This window comes from Myxocyprinus asiaticus, chromosome 15, assembly GCF_019703515.2.
Source record: "Myxocyprinus asiaticus isolate MX2 ecotype Aquarium Trade chromosome 15, UBuf_Myxa_2, whole genome shotgun sequence".
Taxonomy (NCBI): domain Eukaryota; kingdom Metazoa; phylum Chordata; class Actinopteri; order Cypriniformes; family Catostomidae; genus Myxocyprinus; species Myxocyprinus asiaticus.
In genome coordinates this window covers 13,446,261-13,472,444 of record NC_059358.1, presented here as the reverse complement: position 1 = coordinate 13,472,444, position 26,184 = coordinate 13,446,261, and the positions used below count along the sequence as shown (strand labels likewise).

Below are 26,184 nucleotides of genomic sequence, written 5' to 3'. Positions count from 1 at the left end.
TTGAGTCAGTCTTTCTTCATATTCACCAGAGGCCATTTGCCTCATCCAAAACCATTGGTAATCGCTCGTCTCAGCATGACCTAAGCTTGACAACCTGTCAATCCGCCACTGGTGGCATGGCAACAGATCTCCCATTGGTAGGGGGAATTAAACCTAATTGCTCTAGATTGGCTCCTGCCAACTCTTGATTAACTAGCAACTACCCTATTAGCATAGTCAAGGGGGAAGGAGCTTCCTTAATGACCTGTAACATTGGATGTAGCATACATTACACAGCCTACAGCTGTCTACCCTCTAGCCTGGAAAAAATGCAAAGGAAAACAAATCTGTCTGGAAGATTTGTATATGAACAGAGTTTGGTCTAGAGCTAGTACATATATATATATATATATATATATATAGGGCTTTTTGCTACTGTTTTTGTGAGAGACAGTAGAGGGGAGACAGGGAATTATTAGGGAACAGATTCTGCATGCTACGTAGGTGGGATTAGAATCTGTGCTTCCCACATGAGCAACAAGGCTCAATGTGTCTAGAGCACATGTGCTAACCATTAGGCCATGGCTCTGATAATACCAGAACAAACCAGGGAAGACAGAAAATTATTTAGCAATGGAACTGGCATGCGATGCAGGTGAAATTCGAATCTGTGTCTCCCACATAAGCACCAAGACGTAATGTGTCTGGATCAAATGAGCTAACCACTGAGCCACAGTTATGGCAAGCCAGCACATTTTTGTGTGCAATTAATGCCAGAGTGTGTTTACTACTAAGTCAAAGTATGTGTATGTGTATGTGTGTAGTGTTGTGTGTGATTGTACTTATTTCTTACCTGGTTTTCCAATGACCAGGATGTTTTTGGCCACTCTAACTTTGTCCTCAGAGTTGCGAGCCCAATCCACCATCCCCCTCCATCCCTTCATGGGGAAAGTGATATCTGCATTTCCCGCAACAGGCCGCTTGTGAATACTTAACACTGTAGGGAAAATCCACAGGGAATTGTGAGAACATAAATATACTGACTTACCTCTCAACTAGAGGATGTGTCAAGATGTAAGAAGACTCTACAACACAATCTCTCAGCTCAAATTCTTTTATTGGTAACACTTTAGAATACTGTTCCTTCATTAATGGGTAACTACACAGGAACAAATGAGTAGCACAACATTAACATTTTAATTACTACTATTAGCTAACAAGAAACTGCGATTAACTAATTACTAAGTAATAGCACACAGATAAAATCACTATTAGCTAATCAATAACTAAAAAATTTTTTCCATACCTCCTGGAGAACTTCTAAGTAACTATACTGTTTCATAATTAATGTGAAACTAATCAAGAACTAATGCAGGACAAATGACTAGAAGCTTAAGCCGAGTCTCATACTGGAGTCTATATGAACAGCAAGTCAAATATGTTTACCTTCATTTCACTCATGGATTATATTATATGAACTTGTGAATTAATTAACTGTCAATAAACAGGGCATGGCCCTGTTAATTATTATTATTTGTACATACTGTAAATTTAAAAAAGATAACACAGGCTAGGTCAGCACTTGTAATCACTGGAGGGTTAAGGAGGAATACTGGACCAAAAGGACTCATCAGCCATCATTACCACAAATGCCATATAAATTGTAACCTACAGTGATTTATTTTCAGTTTTATTTAATTTTTTTCAGGGAGTGGGGGCAAAGTCTTCATGATGTCACCAATTCCAGTACTGTGCTCTTTAACCAGAAATGAACTGAAAGAAATAACTCCTCTAAATTACTACATTGCCTGGTAGAATATCATTACTAGCCAACTTACCTCACAGAAATATATGGTTTTTCTGGATATCTCTCTTAACCATTAAAAATGAGAATGATGCTTCAAGTGTTACTATATCCTTGTAAAGAAGTTACTGGCCATTTGGTATAGTATTCTAAAGTGAAGATCATAGTAACCCCCTAGTAATGACTAAAGTGTTACACAACCTTCTAAAGGAGTTATTGACCATTTGGACCAGTATTCTAAAGTGAAGATCATGGTAACCTGATAGTAATGACTCAATTGTTAACACATCCTTCAAAAGGAATTACTAATGATCTTGAACAGTTTTCTAAAATGAAGATCATGGTAACCCACTAGTAATGACTGAAGTGTTACCACATCCTTCTGTAGGAATTACTAATGATCTTGAACAGTATTCTAAAGTGAAAACACTTTATAAACCAATAAAATTAACTGAGGTGTTACTTGTCAATTAATATTTAATACTGAATTATTTGGTTCTACAATGTATTAATTTAATCAGATACATAAATCAGTTACATAAACATGTACAAACATTCAAAACATCTTTCTATGACATTAAATTCACTGAACATAAAATGCATAATAAACACTTTACTATTTTGTCAAACCTATAGCAGGATATAATGCTTTTAAAGGTTCTCACAATTGCAGCCTACTACACAGGCTGTGTGCTGTGATTGAGTACTGGAGGCCTTCCACAAGTTTAATAAATGGCAGTTAGTGTAAACATTAACTTCACAATCGTCTTTCAAAGCATTACCTTTCAAAGCAAATAAAAAAATCAAGATGAATGGAAAATAAAGTGTCTACAGAAAGTGTGGTGATCTCCAAAACTCACCGGATAATGACTCTTCTCCGAGGCTGACTCCAACTGTCTGTGTCCTTCAACTAAAATTCTTCTAAAATATATATTTTCCATGTGTCCTTTGACTATTTTTGATCTGAACAGAACTAAACATATCTTAACTGCTTGTATGTGTTCATCGCAGCATGTGTTCGGGCGGAGCGGCGTGAGCTCAGATCAACACAGAAAAATGTCTCGGTTACGTATGTAACCTTGGTTCCCAGAAGGGAATGAGACGCTGCATATGTTCGCTGTGGGGCACCGTCCGAGTGTCTTGTGGTATGAAGCCCTTATACAATCACAACAATTTATTGGCTGATGGCACTTAAGCAATGCCTCCTAGGGAGCTACGTCACGCGCTCCATAAAGGCGCTCGCTTTTGCGCCATCGAGTCAGATTTTCTGTTCTTCAGTGCACGAGTTGTCTAAGCCCATGTTTGTTTCTAGCGGCTCACGTCGAAGCAAGGATTATTTTTCTCCCTTTTGAGTGGCAAACACGTAAGAACGTCGTTGACACAGCATAAATTTCAGAGCAATTTCAATGTGGTTTTTCCAAACATTACAAGGGACCGACGAGGACAACAGTGCATCGTCGAGGCTCGCAATTTCTCACCACAAGGTGTTATACCCACTTGTTCGTGAGACCATGTGCGTTGTGAGCTGTCGCCATTAAAAAACTCTGTATTAGAGAATTCTTCGTTGGACAGTAAGGAAATTTTTTCTGTGTCATTCTGGTAGAATGCACATGAATAAGGCAATGGAGGAGTGGCCTCGGCCTCTCTCTCTTCCCTCCCCGTTCGAAGTGCTGCTTGCAGCGGAGGAGATCATGCATGGAATGGTGAGCCCGGCCGTAGAATGAGGGAGCTGGAATAAGAGAATATTCCCCAACTGAGTGATGGCGAACCAACGCGCAGAGTGCTTCGTCGGTGCCATTATTCTCTTGGGATTCTATGAGGAGATGCAAGGTATTTTAATTTGTTTTTTGTTTCGCTGTTTCGTGGATTATGCAGGCGTTTTGGTGAAAAAAGAGATGCGCACTGCTATCTCCGCTCGATTTTTCGATGGCGGCATGGATGACACTCTTTTCAGACAACTGTTGGATCTACACAAAATGGTTTTGCAATCCAACCAAGCACATCACATTAAAGAATGCCTTTTTGAGTTTACCAGCTCTGTTTGGACTTTCCCTCGATTTCCCCCGTGGCTCGCGCTGGGGAACGAGTTGGTCAAGGCGATGCTTTTGCTTGCGAGGGTGATAGACAACAGTCTTTGTGTATCCTTCTATAAATCGAGGTTAGCAAACACTCCCCCTACCCACATGTATTGTATCTCACAGACGAGTGCTTGGGCTTCGTATCGGCACCGTTCTGAGGACCGCAGCCTTCTGACTAGCCGAAACCTGCTAAACTATTTATTGATGAAGCGGATTTCACTATCGAGTCAAGTTCGAATGCTCAAAGCTCAAATGCTCAAAGCTATGTCTGCCCCCCTCCACCCCCTGCTGGCGAACGAGAATTGAATATTTTCAGCTTGAGTTTTACCTTTGCCTCTATGACCAAGGGTCTCAGGGCATACGTAATATAACTCAATGTACAATAACAATAGGTCTACACACAAGCCTGACGGGCTTGCTGTGTAACGAATGGTGAGCTCTCATTCAGTGATCAAAATTGGGCTGTATAAATGTATCCGTTTCTCCCTTGTTTGTCCTTCGGTCAGTATCGGGATGAGTTCACCGTTGTACATGCCTCGAAAGCCCGACAACCAGAATATAGTTCAGTTACCCCCTGCAGCTTGCGCTGGGGAGTGACACATACACTGTCTGGAGATGTTCACGGTGATGCTTGTGCCATGCTGAGACTGGCACATCACATTCCTTCTGTGGGCACAGAACAATGTACCATCTTTACAAGCTTTACATGTTCCGGGCCGGTTGAATTTAGGGGCAGATCTCCCGTCAAGACAGGGTCTGTGACCCGGAAAATGGACATTACATCCTCAGATTGTGGAACAAATCTGGAGGAAGTTCAGCAGAGCGGAAGTGGACCTGTTCACTTCGAGCGAGATGTCACACTGTCCCCTCTGGTTTTCTCTCTTGCCCATGGCACTGCTGGGCATTTATGCACATTTATGGAAGTCATGGGTGTTTCCTCTTAACGGGGCACTCTTTTGAATGATGGTTTATCCCCTGCTGTGGTTGATACCATTCTAAATGCTAGAGCTCCATCAACAAGGAGGATATATACATTTAAGTGGTGTATTTTCACTTCTTGGTGTACAGCGCAAAGTGAAAATCCAGTTCACTGCCCTGTTGGTACAGTGCTGGAATTTTTTGCAGGAGCATTTCGGGGCTGGGGTTACCCTGGCAACGCTTAAAATCTATGTTGCCGCTATATAATTGGACTTTCTGTTGGTAGTCATTCTTTGTCTCTTGTTTTATGGGCGGGGTATGCAGGTTTAGACCTTTTCGTCCTGTCCATGTCCCTTTATGGGACTTATCTGTTGTGTTAGAGGCACTCTAGGGAGCCCCGTTCGAGCCCTTGACAAAAGTTATTGAAAAGTTTTTGTATCTTAAAACGGCCCTGCTAGTTGCATTGTCATAATAAAAAGAGAGTCTGTGATTCGCATGCCCTGTCAATCAATCCCTTGTGAATGGATTTTGAGCCAGGGTGTTCAAGGGTTGTGTTCAGACCTCGTTTGGGCTATTTCCCCAAGGTTATTTCAATGTACATCATACGCAGCTCGAGTTCCACAAAAGGGAACCGTGCTCTTTTCCTCTTTTCAGCCCCGCCCACCTTTTCAGCTCCAGCATCCAGTAACATGAATGATGATTGTAATAGAGACTGTATAGACGTACAGTTTTATGATTTTTATTATTCTATTCAACTAGATTTGTTAACAATAATACATAAAACTGCTAAAAATAAAAATGACTGGAATACACCTACTCTATGACAAACATATTCAAACAAATTCTTTGGCTCAAAAATTTATTGTAAAAATATTTTTTCCTCCAAAAAATATTTTTGAAATCTTTAAACTAGATTTTTAAAAGATGTTTCTATATAACATCTCTGATATCCTTATTTGTCATTGACCCATCCAGAAACCAGACATTTTTTTATGTTACATTCAAAAGTTGATACAGTTCTGTCCTGAAGAAAACAGTGGCACAATCATGCTTCTCTGAAGATGCATTTTGACAATAGAAATATAATTTAGTTAATGTGGTGATGAGTAATTAATTAGTAGTTATTTTAATTTAGCCATAGTTAGTTATTAGTTCTCAATGAGGCAAATAAAATTAAGTAATTATTGATTAGCTAATAGTAAATTACCATAGTCATCAGTTTGTAATTACTTACTGATTCGTTAATCATGTTTCCATATTAGTTAATAGTAGTGACTTAAGTGTTAATGTAGTACTACTCATTTGTCCTGCATTAATCCTGCATAGTTACCTATTAATGAAGGAAAAGTATTCTAAAGTGTTACCCTTTTATCCTGTCTTTGGTAGCTTGCTTTGGAAATATTCTATATACAATGTCAAACTGACCACACTTTCATCATTAAATGAATCCATAGTACTTATAAAAGATCTTGAGTGCAGTTCTGTTGGATTTTTTTATCCTAAAATATCTGAGATATTGTATACAGTTCTGTCAATTGCTTTTGTTTTAATTTATTTATTGCAAACTGTATATATATGGCGGCCAAAAGATTGGAATAATGTACAGATTTTGCTGTTTCAGAAGGAAATTGGTACTTTAATTCACCAAGGTGGCATTCAACTGATCACAAAGTATAGTCAGGACATTACTGATGTAAAAAACAGCACCATCACTATTTGAATAAAAGTCATTTTTGATCAAATCTAGACAGGCCACATTTCGATCAGCCATCACTCCAACACCTTACCCTTGAGTAATCATGCTAAATTGCTAATTTGGTACTAGAAATTCACTTGCCATTATGTCAAACACAGTTGAAAGCTATTTTGTTCATTAAATGAAGCTTAACATTGTGTTTGTTTTTGAGCTGCCACATTTTGCAATAGACTGGCATGTCTTAAGGTCAATATTAGGTCAAAAATGGCAAAAAAGAAACAGCTTTCTCTAGAAATTCGTCTAGTATATATACACTGGCAGCCAAAAGTTTGAAATAATGTACAGATTTTGCTCTTATGGAAAGAAATTGGTACTTTTATTCACCAAAGTGGCATTCAACTGATCACAATGTATAGTCAGGACATTAATACCGTGAAAAATTACTATTACAATAAAAAAATAAAAAAAAATCCAGGGAGTGCTGAGTGACTCCAGCCAGGTCTCCTAAGCAACCAAATTGGCCCGTTTGCTAGGGAGGGTACAGTCACATGGGGTAACCTCCTCGTGGTCACGATTACTGGTTCTCGCTCTCAATGGGGCATGTGGTAAGTTGTGCGTGGATTGCGGAGAGTAGAATGAGCGGTGTCATGCACAATGAGCCGCATGATAAGATGCGCGGATTGACGGTCTCAGAAGCGGAGGCAACTGAGACTTTTCCTCTGCCACGCAGAATGAGGTAAGTAACCGCACCACCACAGGGACCTACTAAGTAGTGGAAATTGGGCATTCCAAATTAGGAGAAAAGGGGATAAAAATGTAAATATAAAAAAATAAGATCCATAACACTCTTTTCCAGTTATCTGTTGTCCAATGTCTGTGTTTCTTTGCCCACTCTAATCTTTTCTTTTTGTTTTTCTGTTTCAAAAATGGCTTTTTCTTTGTAATTCTTCCCATAAGGCCTGCACCCCTGAGTCAGGCCTTATGGGAATTTTATAACATTTTCTGTTGTACATGAAACTGGTGTTGAGTGGGTAGAATTCAATGAAGCTGTCAGCTGAGGACATGTGAGGTGTCTATTTCTCAAACTAGAGACTCTGATGTACTTATCCTCTTGTTTAGTTGTACATTTGGCCTTCCACATCTCTTTCTGTCCTTGTTAGAGCCAGTTGTCCTTTGTCTTTGAAGACTGTAGTGTACACCTTTGTATGAAATCTTCAGTTTTTTGGCAATTTCAAGCATTGTATAGCCTTCATTCCTCAAAACAATGATTGACTGATGAGTTTCTAAAGAAAGCTGTTTCTTTTTTGCCATTTTTGACCTAATATTGACCTTAAGACATGCCAGTCTATTGCATACTGTGGCAACTCAAAAACAAACACAAAGACAATGTTAAGCTTCACAGAAACATTAAAGTTTGACTTTCATTAAAGAAACAAATAGCTTTCAACTGTGTTTGATATAATGGCAAGTGATTTTCTAGTAATAAATAAGCAATTTAGCATAATTACTCAAGGATAAGGTGTTGGAGTGATGGCTGCTGGAAATGGGGCCTGTCTAGATTTGATCAAAAATGACTTTTATTCAAATAGCGATGGTGCTGTTTTTTACATCAGTAATGTCCTGACTATACTTTGTGAGATCAGTTGAATGCCGCTTTGGTGAATTAAAGTACCAATTTCCTTCCAAAACAGCAAAATCTGTACATTATTCCAAACTTTTGGCTGCCAGTATATATATATATATATATATATATATACAGGTGCATCTCAATAAATTAGAATGTTGTGGAAAAGTTCATTTATTTCAGTAATTCAACTCAAATTGTGAAATTCGTGTATTAAATAAATTCAATGCACACAGACTGAAGTAGTTTAAGTCTTTGGTTCTTTTAATTGTGATGATTTTAGCTCACATTTAACAAAAACCCACCAATTCACTATCTCAAAAAATTAGAATATGGTGACATGCCAATCAGCTAATCAACTCAAAACACCTGCAAAGGTTTCCTGAGCCTTCAAAATGGTCTCTCAGTTTGGTTCACTAGGCTACACAATCATGGGGAAGACTGCTGATCTGACAGTTGTCCAGAAGACAATCATTGACACCCTTCACAAGGAGGATAAGCCACAAACATTCATTGCCAAAGAAGCTGGCTGTTCACAGAGTGCTGTATCCAAGCATGTTAACAGAAAGTTGAGTGGAAGGAAAAAGTGTGGAAGAAAAAGATGCACAACCAACCAAGAGAACCGCAGCCTTATGATTGTCAAGCAAAATCGATTCAAGAATTTGGGTGAACTTCACAAGGAATGGACTGAGGCTGGGGTCAAGGCATCAAGAGCCACCACACACAGACATGTCAAGGAATTTGGCTACAGTTGTCGTATTCCTCTTGTTAAGCCACTCCTGAACCACAGACAACGTCAAAGGCGTCTTACCTGGGCTAAGGAGAAGAAGAACTAGACTGTTGCCCAGTGGTCCAAAGTCCTCTTTTCAGATGAGAGCAAGTTTTGTATTTCATTTGGAAACCAAGGTCCTAGAGTCTGGAGGAAGGGTGGAGAAGCTCATAGCCCAAGTTGCTTGAAGTCCAGTGTTAAGTTTCCACAGTCTGTGATGATTTGGGGTGCAATGTCATCTGCTGGTGTAGGTCCATTGTGTTTTTTGAAAACCAAAGTCACTGCACCTGTTTACCAAGAAATTTTGGAGCACTTCATGCTTCCTTCTGCTGACCAGCTTTTTAAAGATGCTGATTTCATTTTCCAGCAGGATTTGGCACCTGCCCACACTGCCAAAAGCACCAAAAGTTAGTTAAATGACCATGGTGTTGGTGTGCTTGACTGGCCAGTAAACTCACCAGACCTGAACCCCATAGAGAATCTATGGGGTATTGTCAAGAGGAAAATGAGAAACAAGAGACCAAAAAATGCAGATGAGCTGAAGGCCACTGTCAAAGAAACCTGGGCTTCCATACCACCTCAGCAGTGCCACAAACTGATCACCTCCATGCCACGCCAAATTGAGGCAGTAATTAAAGCAAAAGGAGCCCCTACCAAGTATTGAGTACATATACAGTAAATGAACATACTTTCCAGAAGGCCAACAATTCACTAAAAATGTTTTTTTTATTGGTCTTATGATGTATTCTAATTTTTTGAGATAGTGAATTGGTGGGTTTTTGTTAAATGTGAGCCAAAATCATCACAATTAAAAGAACCAAAGACTTAAACTACTTCAGTCTGTGTGCATTCAGTTTATTTAATACACGAGTTTCACAATTTGAGTTGAATTACTGAAATAAATGAACTTTTCCACGACATTCTAATTTATTGAGATGTACCTGTATATATATATATATATATATATATATATATATATATATATATATATATATATATATTGTATACTGTATACGTTATTTTTGTGCTATTGTGTCTTTTGAATGTAATGGTCTCTATATTGTCATTAAATTGATTTGTTGTTTGTATGTAACATTGCTATGTGCCTAACTAACTAACAAACCAACCAACCAACCAACCAACCATCCAACCAACAAAGTTCTTGTAAATGGCTGTTACATGAAAACATGTGTGCATGCATGTCTTAATGCCATGTGTGGGACTGACAGGTCATTTGCTATTGTAAATTATAAGTTCATAGACAGCTCTGTGATTCAGAGGTAAACAGAAAGTGCTGCAGCCCCTCATACCCTCAAACACCCTTTTTAAACTCTCCCAGCTGTGGCCCACAACGCATGGGCAAGCCAGCCCATCTTCCCGCTGTTTTCATTAGCCTGTCTGCCGAGTAAAACACAGCCCTTATTGAGCTGGAGAGACATGGACGATTCAGAGTGGGATTCCAAGAGCATCTGAACACCCGGAGCTACATATTTTCAGATATCTGAGTGAACAGCATCTCAGGGACAGTCTCATTCATTGCTCAGGGACATAGTGTATCACCGCCTTCGAATGAATGAATGTGAAACTGGTCAAAATGCTTTTTTTTTTTTTTTTTTTTTTTTTTCAGTTATAGTAATGGAGTGATTGCAATTTGTTATGTGTATTAGTGCCAGCAAAAGCACATCAAAAAGTGATGTTAATTACTTTTCATTGCAACTTTCTTTATAATGTCATTATTATAAATTAACAAATAAATCCCTTCTGGGTTTGTTGCAACAAGGTTGTCTGCCCAGACATTCAGCCACTTCACTACCACAACTACTAGCCTCTAATGTCATCAGAAAAGAGTAAAAAAATATGTAAACATAGCTGAATGTCATCAGAAACTGACCCAAGTTGTCTGTGACCTCATAGGTATCTTGAAAGTCCTTCATGCGGAGACTGATGACATCCACAAAGTCCTCCACTAGACAAAACAGCTCCTTAACATTAGGGCCCAACTGCAAAACAAAAAAAAAAAAAAGAAAAAAAAGAAAAAAAGAAAAGAAAATCCATAACTTAATCTCAAAAGTTCTGTTAGCTCTCATATCATTATGTCATTCTGGTTCTGTGTATTACAGTAACGATAAATGTTTTAACAAATAAATAATAGTTTTTCAAAAAAATTACATGATACTCAAGCAGTTTTCCTTTGCACAAGCTTAATGACATCCATTTTTTTAAGAATGTAAACTGAAGCTTGTGTTAAGACAAATTCCAGCCTAACTAATGATCTTTGTAAACAGCGAGAGACATAAAGCAGAAAGAAAGACGTGCAGCGAAGAGGAAAAAATTAGCCAATTAATCACCTTTAAAACCAGCTGAAACTAGCACAATTACTGAGTGAATGAGAGAGTGAGACAATGTGAATATAACACTGAATGAATGAGTGAGTGAGTGAGTGAGTGATACAGTGAGTGTGTTAAGTCAGTGAATAAATGAATGAGTGAAAGAATGACTGAAATACATAGTGAATGAATTAATAAGTGAAGGAATTAAGGAACAAATGCACAAATTAATAATTTGCGGTAATTATTTGAGAATGAATACACGGATGAGTCAGTAAATAAATGAGTAAATTAATAAATGAATGAGTGAAACAATGACTGAAAGAAATAGTGAAAGAATCATTAAGTAAATTAATGAACTAACAATCAAACAAGCAAACGAATGAATGAACAAATCATTATGCAGAAATCTTTTGAGAATGAATAAGTTAATGAATAAGTGAAATTAATGAGTGAGTGAAAGAATGACCGAAAGAAACAATGAATGAATGAATTAGTTAATTAATGAAAGAAAGAAACAATAGTACACTCTAAATATGCTGGGTTATTTTTTTAACACAAACACTGGGTTGGGCCTGTTGGGTTATTTTATTGGGTTATTTCCTCAGTGTTGGGTAGTTTTTGTGTAACCCAGCCACTGGGTGAATGGCTGGGTCATTCTCATCGGTAGTTGAAACTATACACCCCTCCCCCACCCAAATGTGACAACCCTGTGGTGGCGTCAGAACAGCCCAGCTGATGAGTTACCTGAGGCTGGCTTTATGGATCATCTTCAGGAGTGAGAGGTTCACAGCGTGGACAAATTGGAGGATTTATTCAGTGAAATAAGGGTTGTGTCATTATTTTATCTATTATATCATTACTGTACACAAGAAAATGCAAAGATACCATTCCATAATCAGAACTTGTCAACTGTTATTAGATGTCACTCTAGCTTCGTGAGCTTTGGCTTTGCTAGCCTGTAATGCCCATTGGACACTGTATAGGTTTATTTACTTTTTCTGATTTATTTTTAGTAATGCCGTTTTTAATAAAAAATATATCACCTATGTGATTCATTTATTTCATTCCCTGTATCACCCTGTCTCGGTGTCATCGGAGGATTCATTCTGCTGGTTTGTTTCTGTGTGTCTCCCTCATGTTGTTGCTGGTGCGGAGTTAATCACGTGGCAGCATTGCTCAGCAATGCTCATTACCAGCCGCTGCTTGATTAGCTTGGCACCTGCACACTATCTTCTCTCTCCCTTATAAGCAGCTCTTTTGTGTGAGTTCAGTATCGGATCGTTCTCTTGTTGTGTGCTTTCTTACTCGTGTTCTCACGCTGTTCTCTGTATTTTTTAGTCTGGATATTTTTGCCTGTTTTCCTGTGCTCCAGCCATTACCATCAGCTCCATTCACCAGGATTTCTCACCTCTGTTTCTCTCTGCTCCAGTCGTCACCATCTCACACCCTGGAATATACATTACCTCTTCTCTCTCCCCACTGCAGCTGCCGCCATCAGAGTTCTCCACCTTCATCTTCTTCAACCTCGTCTCTGGACTGTTCCATTGTTTGTGCTACTTCATATTTTTTCATCATATACCTGAACTTTTCTCTCATTAAACATTGTTATATTTTTACTCCTGCGTCTGTGTCCTATTTATATCATGACACTCGGTGTGTCCCCGATATGAAGGCCATTTCACAACACTCGCGTCACGGCTTAAGCATCATACGGAGCTTTGTCCAACACATGAAAAGCGTTGCTGTGCACAGAAACATTGAAAATGTATTTGAGTTTAGAGCAGAAAAAAAGTCAGGGAAAAAATAAAGTAACTATTAATGAATAAACAGATTATGAGCCATCGAATATCGATCTGAGTTTTCCTTTGTACTTTAAAACCATCACCAGTGAGGCAAACACTTGTGTGAAAAATCACTAACTGGTGGTGCAAACTTCGACCTGTTATTGCACAGAAACATTTTTTTTATTATTTATTAACCATGCTTCCTGTATTCTGATGACAGTTAGATTGCTAACGTTATGGGTTGATATTTTTCTTTAACCTTTTTGCTTTTCTTTCTTATTGTCTTTTTGTAGGTTGGATCAAATGGTATGTAAATGCCTCATTCCCCTACATCCTACACTCAGCAAAACAGGCATGCACTTAGATAATTTTGAATTCTTATTTTAATGTAATTATTTTTATGGATTTTATTCATTCAAATAGTTTTCTAGTAATAGACACTTGAACTATAAGTAACATTTAAAGGTATTGTTCACCCAAAATTGAAAATGCTCTCATCATTTACTCACCCTCATGCCATCCCAGATGTGTATGACTTTCTCTCTTCTGTAGAACTCAAATGAAGATTTTTAGAAGAATATCTCAGCTCTGTTGGTCCATTCAATGCAACTGAATGGTGACCAAACTTTTGAAGCTACAAACAGCACATAAATGCAGCATGAAAGTAATCCATACGATTCCAGTGGTTAAATGACTGTGAAAACGAGAAAAGTGAGAAACAGATCAATATTTAAGACCTTTTTTTTTTTTTTTTTTACTATAAATCTTCACTTTCACATCTAAAAGTCACAAGTCACACTTTTCAGATGTGAAAGTGGAGATTTAGAGTAAGAAACGACTTAAATACTGATCTGTTTTTCACCAACATCTATCATATCACTTTTGAAAGCATGGATTTATCCGCTGGAGTCATATTGATTACTTTCTTGCTGCCCTTATGTACTTTTTGAAGCTTCAAATTTCTGGCCACTATTCACTTGCATAGAATGGACCAACAGAGCTGAGATATTCTGAACAAAAACAAATAATTTTAGAAGCAGAATAAAGCCATACACATCTGGGATGAGGGTGTGTAAATGAAAGATTTTTCATTTTTGGGTGAACTATTCTTTTAGTAATACAATGGGAGTTTAATGTTTTTATTAACCCACTTATGAGATCAAATTAACCCAAAATGCCTGTAAAAATGAACCAGCATTTGGGTTGAATAAATAACCAATTTGCTGGGTTAAAATGAACAACCCAACTTGCTGGGTTAGTTTAGCCCAACGTGTGTTCTCTCCCATATTAAAACAACCCAATTTGGGTTGTTTTTAACCCAGTATTTTTTAAGAGTGTATGAATTAATGAGTGAAATGAATGAGTGAGTGTAAGAATGATTGGAAGAAACAGTGTGTAAATGAATCAATAAGTTGGTGGGTGAGTGAATCATTTGTGGTAATCATTTTAGAATGAATGGGAGTGAAGGGTGGCTCACCAGTTGTGCCTCCTCCCACTTCTCCCTATTTTCCTCCATCAGTAAGTTACTCACTGACTGCACAAAATTCTGTAAACCACATGGCAGATAAACATTCAAAGTCAATTCACTTCAACACGGTTTCCTTCACTTGAAGCTAAATATCTTTCACTGACCCTCATGTCTGCATTACTGGGGCTGTAGTAAGATCTCCTAAAGATCTCTGTCATGTTCTTTAGTACATCTATGATAGCCAGAAGGTCTCCGCTGTAGCTTGTTCCATCACTGGAGGTCACCCTCAGCTTGGTCATCACCTCAGAAACCCCATCTCCCACAAGACCCCTCTGAGCCTTGGACAGGTGATCTCTGGTCTGGAGTAGAAAAAGACCAACCTCAGGTTTACAGATAATATATTAGGTTTGGCTTCTATGATCATTTTTTGGCTAGGGTTGAGTTTGGAAATCTGTTTTGCACTTACCAGTGTTTGAATACTGCGGTAATCATTTGAGACACACTTCATATAAGTAGGGTTCTCCCAGTATGCAATGCCCTCATCGTCCAATGAACATCGCCGGAGAATTAGTCCTGCACCACAGAAATGGGCCATAATGACAAGAGCTTGAACATGAATTGATCATAAACTATGTGCTGTATGATGTTTATGAAGGTCTTGCTGGTTTCGTTTAAAGGGATAGTTCAAGCAAAAATGTAGTTTCTGTCATATATTGTTCCCCCTTATGTAGTTACAAAAACATTATTTCTTCTGTAGAACACAAAAGGAGACTTTTGGCAGAATGTTAGCCTAAGTCACCATTCACTTTCATTGTATGGACAAACATGTACTGAAAGTGATGATGACTGAGGCTAACATTCTGCATAACATTTCCTTTTGTGCCCCATGTAAGAAATAAAGTCATACAGGTTTGGATTGATGAGGGTGAGTAAAGGATGACAAAATTTCATTTTTGGGTGAAAGATCCCTTTAACGTCTTTAAACAAAGAGTCGGGAGCTGTCCATGGTGCTGAAAATGTCTGCGTGCAGCTTTGGGTGATAACTGTTTACAAAGTAATCCCTGTGTGTGTGTGTCTGTTTGTACTTGTATGAGTCATGTCTTACCCACAGCATTCGGAGGGCAGCGGACAGCCGCTGTGTCCCCTGCAGGAGTTCTCTTCCACACTACGTTGGAGAAATTCTCTTCGTCACAGATCTCATGCAGCTCTGCATTAAACCACAGACGTCAGAGAGAAAACACAAAATACCTGCAACAATCCTGCAAAATGCTTGAGGTCCATCAAATGTGAACAAAGTAACAAACACAACACAGTTGAAGGAGTTTGAGAAGGATGACCACTAAAACTGAGGCTCTCAATCCTGGTCATTTTGTATGTCTCCCTGATCTGACACACCCAGTTTAGGGGCGAATTCCAAACAGCATTTTTGTGCTAACTGCGGTAAGGGAACTCTACTCAAAGCCTCGCTCCAAACGAAAGTGAGCAAATGAATCCCTTCATGAAGGGCCCTTCCACAAGGCAGTTAGGGAAGAGCACATGTGATGGTCACTTCAAGGAAGTGATTTTGTAGTTTATGATCATGTGATCCTGGCTGGTGCATTCTCGTGATTCATTTTAAAACCTAAGGTAAATATGTAAATCTACAGTTGAGTTCATACACCCAAGGACTACTAGCTGACAGTATTTCTTACATGTATACATGTTTTCATGTTGGTTCCTTACCAAATGTCACATGAGTCAGTACTACGGTTTGAAATAAATTTGAATTAAAAGACATGAAGAGGCAATATTGGAGGCCTTATGTGCCACTGCAATCTTAACAGCTGTAAGCATGCATTTTGCTACTACGTTATCTAAGTAACGACCAATTCAAAATAAAGTATAGTGACATATGTGTTCCAGTATGTTCCACGGCATGTTCCAAGCGGCCACATTTGAGACAGTAATGTCCTAATTCCCTTAAAGTACTCAATTCAAGAGCTCTGTTTTATGTTTTGGAGCCTCTACAATGAGCTGATGAGTTGAAACAGGTGTATTAATTAAGGACATGCAAAATGAGATATCTAAAATGTGCAGTGCAGATACCCATCCAGGACCACAATTGATAACCATTTCACGAATACAACATGAAACCTCAAAAAGTCCATAAACCGTTGAGGATGTGCTGCATTATGAATTTTATGAAGTTTTGGCTAAAACCACATGATCGTCTTACCTGGACATCTCTTTTCATTGCAGCGCCGAACTTCCTCTCTGTCCCCTGGACATGGCTCCCCACCAAAGAAGGGCCCATAGCACACCCTTTGCCTTTGTTGGCTCCCTCCACCACATGTTTTGGTACAACCAGCCCAAGAGCTCCAGAGCTGCCATTGACCATCCACAGGACACTCTCTGAGGAAGCAATCCCGTGTCTGCCGCCACTCGCCCTGACACTCTAAGCCCCCATACGAGGGCCCGTTACACTCCCGTGTGCGCTGCATTGTCCCATTAGAACAGGTTGAAGAACAGGAACTCCAGCTGGACCACTCATTCCACACGCCATCCACTACAGAGGAAGAGATGTGGACTTATTACATAAGAGAAACAAAATAATTAATTTGAAAATATTTTTTAGGATTAGGGCTAGGCAATATAGCTGGGTGATCTATATTTTTCAGCCTTTTGTCATTTAGTCTTCATATCTATCTTAATATCTAATATATACAAATTCTTAATATATCTTATGCATTTGGTCTAAAATGACTAAAAAGTGTGTTTAAAATAAAAAGCACAGAGGAATCATCATTTCAACTTAACAGTCATTGTTGCCAAGTAGATTCAAAATGTTTAATGCAATAATCCTTTTTAATCATTTTCATGTATATGCACCAATATTACAATACATATGAATAAACAACAATATTCATCTACCCATATTTTAATGAAAACATTTTAATATATGAAAAATGTCAGGCAGGGACTACAGTGAACATTTTCAAGTGATAACGCAAATGAATCTTACAATTTTTATTTTTTTTATTTTTTTTATTTTTTTTTTTTTGCTGAAGTTTAAATCAGAGAACCTAGGTTAAATATTTTGGTTTCCAATAAGGCTGTATTCCTTAACATTAGTTAACAGAATAGTTAACATGAACTAACAATTAACAATAGATTTACAGCATTTATTAATCTTGGTTAGAGTTAATTTTTGCATACACTATTTTTTTTTCATTCAAAGTCTGTTAATAACGCACTATAAAATTACTTGAACCAGCAATTAAGAATATTTTGATAAATTAACATTAACCAAGATTAATAAATGCTGTAAATCTATTGTTAATTGTTTTTTTCTTGAGACCTATTGGATAAATTAATGAATAGGACCTTATTGTAAAGTGTTACCAACATTTCAATCTCAACACTCTCACGAGCCATGTGACATGCTCTTTAAGAAATTTACTATAAAATCATTGCAATTTTTATTGTTGCTTAAACTAATATCATCAGAAAAATCTTTGCAAAAATATCATGGACATTCAATATTTCATCCAGCCCAAGTGAGGGATAGAGGTTACAATGAAACGAGAAAGAAGAAAATATAAACAATCTTAATTTATCATCACATGACCAAGGCAGCTTAAATTTCTGTGTAGGACTTCCATGTGATGTTGTGATGGAACACCGCCAGTAATGTATTGCTTGGCTCAGTGGTACAACGATGATGGTTCATGGCTCGCTTCTTGCGGGAAGAGAACCAGCAATCTTCCCATTACCTGCCCTAAGACTAAACTATTACACCACACAGCCCCAGAGTCAGAGAGAGAGATAGAAAGTGAAAGCAGGACAGACAAAGGAAATGAGAGAGCATTAAAAGGAGCTATTGTTGAAAGATATATTGCAAGGGAGATGAAGAGAGGAGGGGCTTTGGGTTGCCAAACAGCAGTCCAATCTGCAGTGATTTAAAGCCTCACTTAATCACCATCTCTCTGTGAACTTCACAATAGTTCCTTTCAATCTCCTTCTCCCACACTGCCTCGCATTAGGCTTTAATTGTGCCACTTGATGGAAGTCATTAAATCTGTATGAGACAGTCTGTATTTAAAGACCCAAAGATCACCTGGGCACACAGCGATGTTGCAGAATTTGGTCTGCTTCTCTGGACCTTCGCAGGGGTTTCCTCCGAACTGTGGTGGCTTGCAGGAGCGCGTGCGGTCCCTGTAGCCACGGCCACACGTTGAAGAACACAAGCTCCATGGAGACCACTCATCCCACGCCCCATGCACTGTAATCAGAGCGGCTAGGGTATGATTTATAGAGAGTAAGACACACCTCTACAAACACACACACATGCACTAAAGAAAAACTTGATGAGGGAATGTTAAGCACAAGTACAAGTGGAACTCTTTGTGTGTAAAAAAAAAACTGAACTACAATCAAATCTGATCTAGGAGCTTTGGGAAAAGATCAGTGACAATCAGCGTATGTTTTCTGTCAGAAGCAAGATAATTTAGTCAAAATCATATAGCATTCGAATGCATGTTAATTGTTTCCCACCACTGGGATTTTAAAACACCAGTAAACACACCTATTCATGGCATGCCATTACATTTTATTGCATATGTCAGAGCTCGTTCTGGAAGAGGGAGAGAGATGTTAGAAAAACTGCATTACTGCATTAATTCAAAATAAAAGTACAGTAGTACAGGTTTAGTTAAAACACTTAACGAGATTTTCTTACATTTCCTTAATGATAAACACTATTTACTGCCAAAACAACAACACTAATCCAAGGAAAAATACACTATTTTCATGTTAAGTCTTTTCTCTCCCTTTCTGTCTTCTTCCTGGTCATTGTATTAAAGCATTTTTAATTTTTATTTTAGTAGGGGACGTTCGCACTGAATGTGTTTTTGTGTCCGTCCAAGCTGTTTTTCAATGTAAAGCAGTGTCTTGCACAGGAATGTCTGTATATATGGGTCATTCCTACAATTCTTTGACATTTAAGTCCCCATTCCAAGTGTGTGTGGTATTTATATTGTTTAATTTCACCTGATTACAATTTTGATAGGCTTGTTAAAAAGAATAAAGACTTTTTATAATGTTACACACTTCTTTGGGCTTAAAAGTAAAATTTTAAATAAATGAAATCCTGACATCCTGTCATTTCTCATGTCCCAAAAACTGCACGTCAAACATATTTGACAAAAATAAATGCTAAATCATTGGATTTCTACTTCCCCTCCCCCACATACAGTTTAGAGTTTAGTGTTACATTCTCTCACTAACATGTATTCATTTGTGGTAAATGTGTAAATGTGTAATCCTTGATTTATTGTGCACCCTGTTATATCATGATACCATGACCTTTCATTGAAGATATATGTTAGGAAATGACATCACACACTCACTGGAGGTGGACAATTTCTGCAAAATTACTTTGAGTTATTTAAAGTTTACAACTCTATTGTTTTATTCATGTTTTCCTTTAATTTGTGGTGTTAGTCAAACGTGGTCAAGCATAACATATCCATGTGTTTATGTTAACAGAAATAAAATAATAAATATTAGTTTACAAATATGTTTCCTAGATATCAATCACAGTGTACAATGTACACAATGTAGTGGCTGATTTATCCACTGAATGTCCACCCTGTTATTGTTCACCCTGATGCTGCCCATTTAACTGGATGTACATCTGAATTTTTTTGTAATTTAGCTTGACCACTATGACTAATACAATCTTTAATATGTCCCTGTAATGATGAAACATGAAGAAACTTGTAAAAGTATATTTTATATTTCAAAAGTTCCAAAGCTGGAATGTCACCAAATTGTAGTAATGACCCATTTATGATATGTACAGAGTTGAGTCCTGCCTCTCTCTGTACGCAGATTACGCAGTCTACAGTAACAGTAAAGTACAACATAGTAACAGAAACCCCAAGACAGATGAACAGGGACTGGGCAATAGTAAACCACTTTTTTTGGTAGGACTACATCACGGCCTTTAGCAGATAAATGAATGTGAAATCTTCTCTCTCTCTCTCTCTTTTCCAGGAAAATTAGTCAAAAATATGTATGACTACACAGATTTTTATTTAAGCCAATGCTCTAAAGAATAAGAATGCACCTGCCCCTAATACCACCTGCGACCAACAACCATGCAGCAAAAAATTATTGTTCATGGCTGTGATTTAACAAAAGCCTATTTAAAAGCAAAAAGAAAAGAGCCCTTCTTTATATCCTGCCCAAAAACCCTGTTTCCATAGGAACTGTCAACAAAAGAAGGACAACTATGTTTGTCAGTCAAATTCAAAGGTTCTTTAAAGAGAAATAATTCTTTGCATTAAATTATTAGCATTTAATGGGGTAGTTCACCCATAAAATGAGGGGAAAATGTGGCTCTGAACCCATTTTACTTTGTTTCTACCATGGAACACAAAAGAAGATTAGCCTCAGTCACCTTAATTGCATCTTTTTTCTCTCTCTCTCAAGCAATCTAAGTAAAGGGTGTCTGAAACTAACATTCCGCCTAATATCTTATTTTGTTTTCAAGAGATGAAAGAAAGTCATATATGTTTAGAACAACATGAGGGTGAGAAAATTATAACATATTTTTAATTTTTAGGTGAACTATGCCTTTAAAATCCAATCTGGCCCCCTGATATGCTGAAATGGTGGGATGAAGAGAGACAGAGAAAAAAAAACAGAGAGAAAAGCACACCATCTGACATGCAGTGGGAACTATTGGGACTCATTCTGCACTTAAACCCAATGACACCTTACCACTGCTCTCCAGTGTCCAGGGTTGAGAGGAGAGCAGCTGTGCACTGAAGCCCAGAAATGGTGAGCCTCAGGTGGGCAGCGACTAGATGGTGAGTGGGCAAAGCTAGTGAAGCTAAGTGAACGTGGGACTGGTGAAAGGAGGTGTATAAGGAAGATGGTGGGGGTGAGGAGAGGTCTGAGGTGGGCTGTGCTTACCTGGACACACAGCAGTGTTATTGCAGGGTCTCTGTTCACGCAGTGGCCCGCTGCACTGCGTGCTGTATGACATGGAGACGCAGAAGCGCGTGCGGCTCTGCCAGCCCTCACCGCACGTGGCCGAACACACACTCCACGCAGACCACTCCTCACCCGACGGAGGATCCACTGAGAGGGGTGGGGGAGGTAGGGGCAGGGATAGGATGGGGAAGTGGGGTTTAGGGTGTGGTGGAAAGGGTAGGAAAAGGGCCAAAACTAATTAGCATGCAGGATTAGACACTTCCTCTGACAGGAAAGGGTTAATTCATTTTGTGGCTGATTCTATTTCCTGAGCATTTACACTTGAAGTTCATGCTTTCAGTTTTGATATGTAAGCCTACATGAGGGTTTAACAAGGCTGTCCAATAGATCAGTTAGACTTTAATATCTGTCAACTGGGCTTACACAGATGTCCATCCGGAGTGGCCTAAAATCATGGTGTAATCCCACAGGAATACTGTAGGAAAATATTCAATGTCCAATAGAGCACAATAGTGTTAAAACATTTTTTACAGTACTCTTGGTTCCAGAAAGATTTTTCCCATTCATTTTTTTTTTCCAATAGGGATTTCACAATATCCTTCAAAAAAAGTTGTAAGCCATGAACTAAAGCAACCAGCTCTGAGGTGAATCACAACATTACAAACTTTGATTTGAAGCAAAAAAGTATTTGAAAATCAGACAAAAAGACAAAAGGTACAAGACTGTGTAAAAATGTCTTAAATTATGGAATGAACTACATTCCCATGAAGCACTGCAAATGACATAAACTTAAATATATGAAAAATATAAAACTATTAATTTAAATAATGTGTAGAAAAACTGACTAGATTACATCATTCACAGTGCATCATGGATGTGGATGGTTGCTACATAGCCAAATTTCTCTGGTTGGTGGCTCTTGCTCTGAAGGATAATGGGTAGTGTAGTTAAAACAACGTGGACTGATGGCTTCAACAGGCACATATACCATCAATTAACAACCGGTTGATCTGTTTTTACAGATGTATTAGTTGTCATTAAAAATAAATTCCCGTATGGAAAATTCAATAGGATTTTTACTTCTTGAGGCTAATCTTGTTGTGCTCAGTAGGAAGCATTTGGCTGTCTAGGCAGTAGAATAGAAAATATGGGCTGTCATAACTGTCCAGTAGGAAGACCTGGCCTGTTATGATTGTCCAACTAGAAGAAAAGGGCTGTCACAACTGTCCAGCAGCATTAGCTAAACAATCATTGCCATCCAGCAGAAGGAACGCCCTGGTCATTTGAGTAACCTCCGTTCCCTGATGGAGGGAACGAGACGTTGTGTCGATGTAGTGACACTAGGGGTCACTCTTGGGAGCCCTAAACACCTCTGGTCTTTGATAAAAGGCCAATGAAAATTGGTGAGTGGTATTTGCATACCACTCCCCCTGACATACGGGTATAAAAAGAGCTGGTATGCAACCACTCATTCAGGTTTTGTGCTGAGGAGCTGAGACAAGGTCGCGGCCATTTCAGCGGGTAGTTCAAAATTGTGTCAGGAGGGACACAACATCTCATTACCTCCATCAGGGAATGGAGGTTACGCAAGTAACCAGGACGTTCCCTATCTGTCACTCACTCGACATTGTGTCGATGTAGTGACACTAGGGGTTCCTATATGAAACGCCACAAATGGCTGAACCGTGTTACATGAACTGACGGTGTGTGACGAGCAGACCACTGTGTGCCTTGTAGCCAGCGCACCAGGCTGACACGTAACCTCCCCCAACGCTGTTATGAGTGTCGAACGGCCCTTTGGGGACAAGTCGACTGCCCAAAAGATAGAGACAGGCTAGCCCAGTCGTGGCCTCTTATCCTCTTTTTTTCCTCTCCCCAAAAAAAGGAATTAACTGACTGGGGCCACCAGGTCTATGTCGGGGGGGTGTCCCTCCCAAGGGGAAGACACCACAGAGACCACACCCCACCCAGGGAGGGGGGGGGGTTGAGTGGAAATACGTCACATGGTCTTGCCGAGCTTTGTCGGAAGTATGTCATGTGGAGAAGTCCCATGGTTGGTCCATCCCTACGGGGGAGGAGTTTCTACAAACATGGTGACTGGAAGACCAAGGAAGATGCAGTTTACCAACAGGGTAGCGATCTCTGCGTGCAAGGTAGCGGCGTTCTCGCCCTTCACCCAGGTGAAGTGGAGGCCGCTGAACCTGGGTGGACGCCTGGCGAACTGAATTGCGTAGCCGAGTCGGACAGTCCGGACTAGCCATCACGACGGGTTTGAAAGCGCAAGCCACACGTCCAAGCTCCGGGCGAGGGGGACCAAGGGGGCAATCTCGTTGGACATACCGGTTGGTGGGGCCTCACAGCGGGGCGGAGCCTGAGGTGCCACGCCGTGTCGTGGCTGTGCTGAGTTCAGGGACATCGAACTTACCTGGCTCCTTGTGACCACCCCCGGAAAACACTGGGACGGGGGAGAAAGAGGCCTGTCCTCTTGACCCATGGAGACTGTCACATTGGGGGTGGATTTGTGACACAGCTGGGCACACAGGGGCAGGTAGACCGCCGCTGGAGCACCAAACCTTCCAAAATGGAATGGTGGACGGTGGTCATGATGACGGCCATGCACACTGGGTATGTGACCCAGGGAACAAGGAAACCGCTCTTTTTCTGAACTCTTGGGTACCGCAGCCACTTGGGCATGCGGCGAAATTAAATGAAAAGGCAACAAAAGATTCTCCTCCCGGCCCTCCACCGGAGGATGGAGTGGTCTGCTTACCAGCTCCAAAGCAGTGGGTTTTGTCGTCCCTGGGTCGCCCGTCTCAGGGGCGCTTCGTAGCCTTTCACGGGTTCTTGGTGGCTGGCCGTGAGACGGATGGCGTCTGCTTCCTGTGATGGGCTCCATGCCGGGGCTGGGCCACAGGGGCGGGCTGCGGCGGAGCCAGTGCAGTCACCACAGGGGGATGCCCTTGGCAACGAGCAGGCGAGGTGCAAGATCTTGAGCTGCGCCGGGGCAGGATGTGCCGGATAGCCTCCATCTGCTGCTTCACCGCCGAGAACTGCTGGGCAAAGTCCTCGACGGTGTCGCCGAACAGGCCAACCTGGGAAATGGGGGCAGCAAGGAACAGTGCCTTGTTGGCTTCTCCCATCTTGACCAGTTTGAGCCAAAGGTGGTGCTCCTGGACCACCAAGGTGGACATCGCCCGCCCGAGAGACCGCGCCGTGACCTTCGTCGCCTGGAGAGCGAGGTCGGTCACCGTGCGCAGCTCCTGCATCAATCCCGGGGCGGAACTACCCTCGTGTAGTTCCTTTAGCGCCTTGGCTTGGTGGACTTGCAGGAGAGCCATGGTGTGCAGGGTGGAGGCGGCTTGTCCAGCGGCACTGTAGGCTTTGGCCATCAGGGACGACGTAAACCTACAGGCCCATGGACATAGGTGCACCGTGAGTGCCTTATCCACCGGGGGAATTGCTGAATAGCCCCTGGCCGCCCCACCATCAAGGGTAGTGAGGGCGGGGGAGCTGAAAGATCGGAACCGGGCAGTAAAAGGTGCCTCCCATGACTGGACGTGCCCGCTCTCCAATGCTGCGATCAAGAGCTCATCACCTTTGCGGGCTCCGAACAAGAGGTTGAACTCACCGTGAGACGAGCCGGCGGACTCATCTGGAAGCCCAATCGGGGCAGACGAGCGTGCTGGCGAATGGGAGGTCCGTGGAGGGATACTCGGCGGAGGTGGTTCCATTGGGGTGCTAGCCACCCTGGCCTCATACCCGTAGGTAGAAGGAGCGAGGCAGGGAGCCACTGGGGTGGCTTGCTTTCTTGACCGCAACGTTGCCATGGTCATGTTCTCGCAATCAGTCGTGGAATTCAGCTCAGTGAACATCGACCGTTTGGCTCCGAAGAGAAAATCTGAATGAGTGGTTGCATACCAGCTCCTTTTATACCCATATGTCCTGGGGAGTGACATTTTCATTTTCACTGGCCTTTTATCAAAGACCAGAGGTGTTTTGGGCTCCCAAGAGTGACCCCTAGTGTCACTACATCGACACAACGTCGAGTGAGTGACAGATAGGGAACTGAATACTCAAGAATTTCCAATTAAATTATACTGACTTTCAAAAAAGGAAACTGATAAAAGAGGGTAAGATTTAACCTAATCTTAATAACATTCAGGAGCTACATGCATAAATCTTGGTTAGTATTATCCATTCTAAAAGTGCATCCACACAGAATTCTAAAAACTGTACCTACATTATCTTATTTGCACCATTCCCTTTATATATGCCAATTTGTTTAAAATTTTGGTACCATCCCATATTCTTACAAAAGTAAAATAAAAAAAGATTGTAAAACCATGGATTACAGCAGATTTTCAATTGATTGTTTCTGATGAGATCGGAAGGATTCTGTGTGTGTGCAACTTGTACAACAGAGCTCTAAGTCTCTCCATTTATAGATTCACATTGATTGTTAAATTTATATATTTGATACATTGGAATTACATGGAGCAATAGACCTTATTTGATTTTTAATGGGAATGAAAACGAGGCTGTGAGGGATAGACTTACCATCTTTTCAATGGCACGAAGGGTATAAAGCTGTACAAAGCTCCTAGATCATGTCTGATTTTCCACAACTCATGTTGTCTGGAGTTCTTTGTATACTGAATGTTCTTGGACAGATATTTTTTCAATGTTTTGTCTGCAGAACGATCCAAAAACACTTTCATCTGCAGTAAAGCCAATTGAAGAGAATATCCCTCAC

At 40.2% G+C, this 26,184-nt stretch overlaps 1 protein-coding gene across 8 annotated transcripts in view; it reads right to left on the bottom strand.

Moving 5' to 3' along the window:
* LOC127452922 (adhesion G protein-coupled receptor B1-like) overlaps positions 1 to 26,184 on the bottom strand; it is a 140,998-nt gene that overhangs the window by 49,737 nt on the left and 65,077 nt on the right. For 4 of the 8 annotated variants that reach the window (XM_051718802.1, XM_051718806.1, XM_051718807.1 and 1 more), the window contains 9 exons: positions 21,411 to 21,578; positions 18,547 to 18,726; positions 16,666 to 16,995; positions 15,556 to 15,657; positions 14,917 to 15,023; positions 14,615 to 14,809; positions 14,460 to 14,528; positions 10,760 to 10,868; positions 833 to 976 (listed from right to left, as the gene is read on the bottom strand). In XM_051718802.1, the coding sequence (XP_051574762.1) occupies positions 833 to 976; positions 10,760 to 10,868; positions 14,460 to 14,528; positions 14,615 to 14,809; positions 14,917 to 15,023; positions 15,556 to 15,657; positions 16,666 to 16,995; positions 18,547 to 18,726; positions 21,411 to 21,578 (1,404 nt within the window). The remainder of the gene's footprint in view (positions 1 to 832; positions 977 to 10,759; positions 10,869 to 14,459; positions 14,529 to 14,614; positions 14,810 to 14,916; positions 15,024 to 15,555; positions 15,658 to 16,665; positions 16,996 to 18,546; positions 18,727 to 21,410; positions 21,579 to 26,184) is intronic. The other 4 variants (XM_051718803.1, XM_051718805.1, XM_051718808.1 and 1 more) reach the window with 2 other exon arrangements.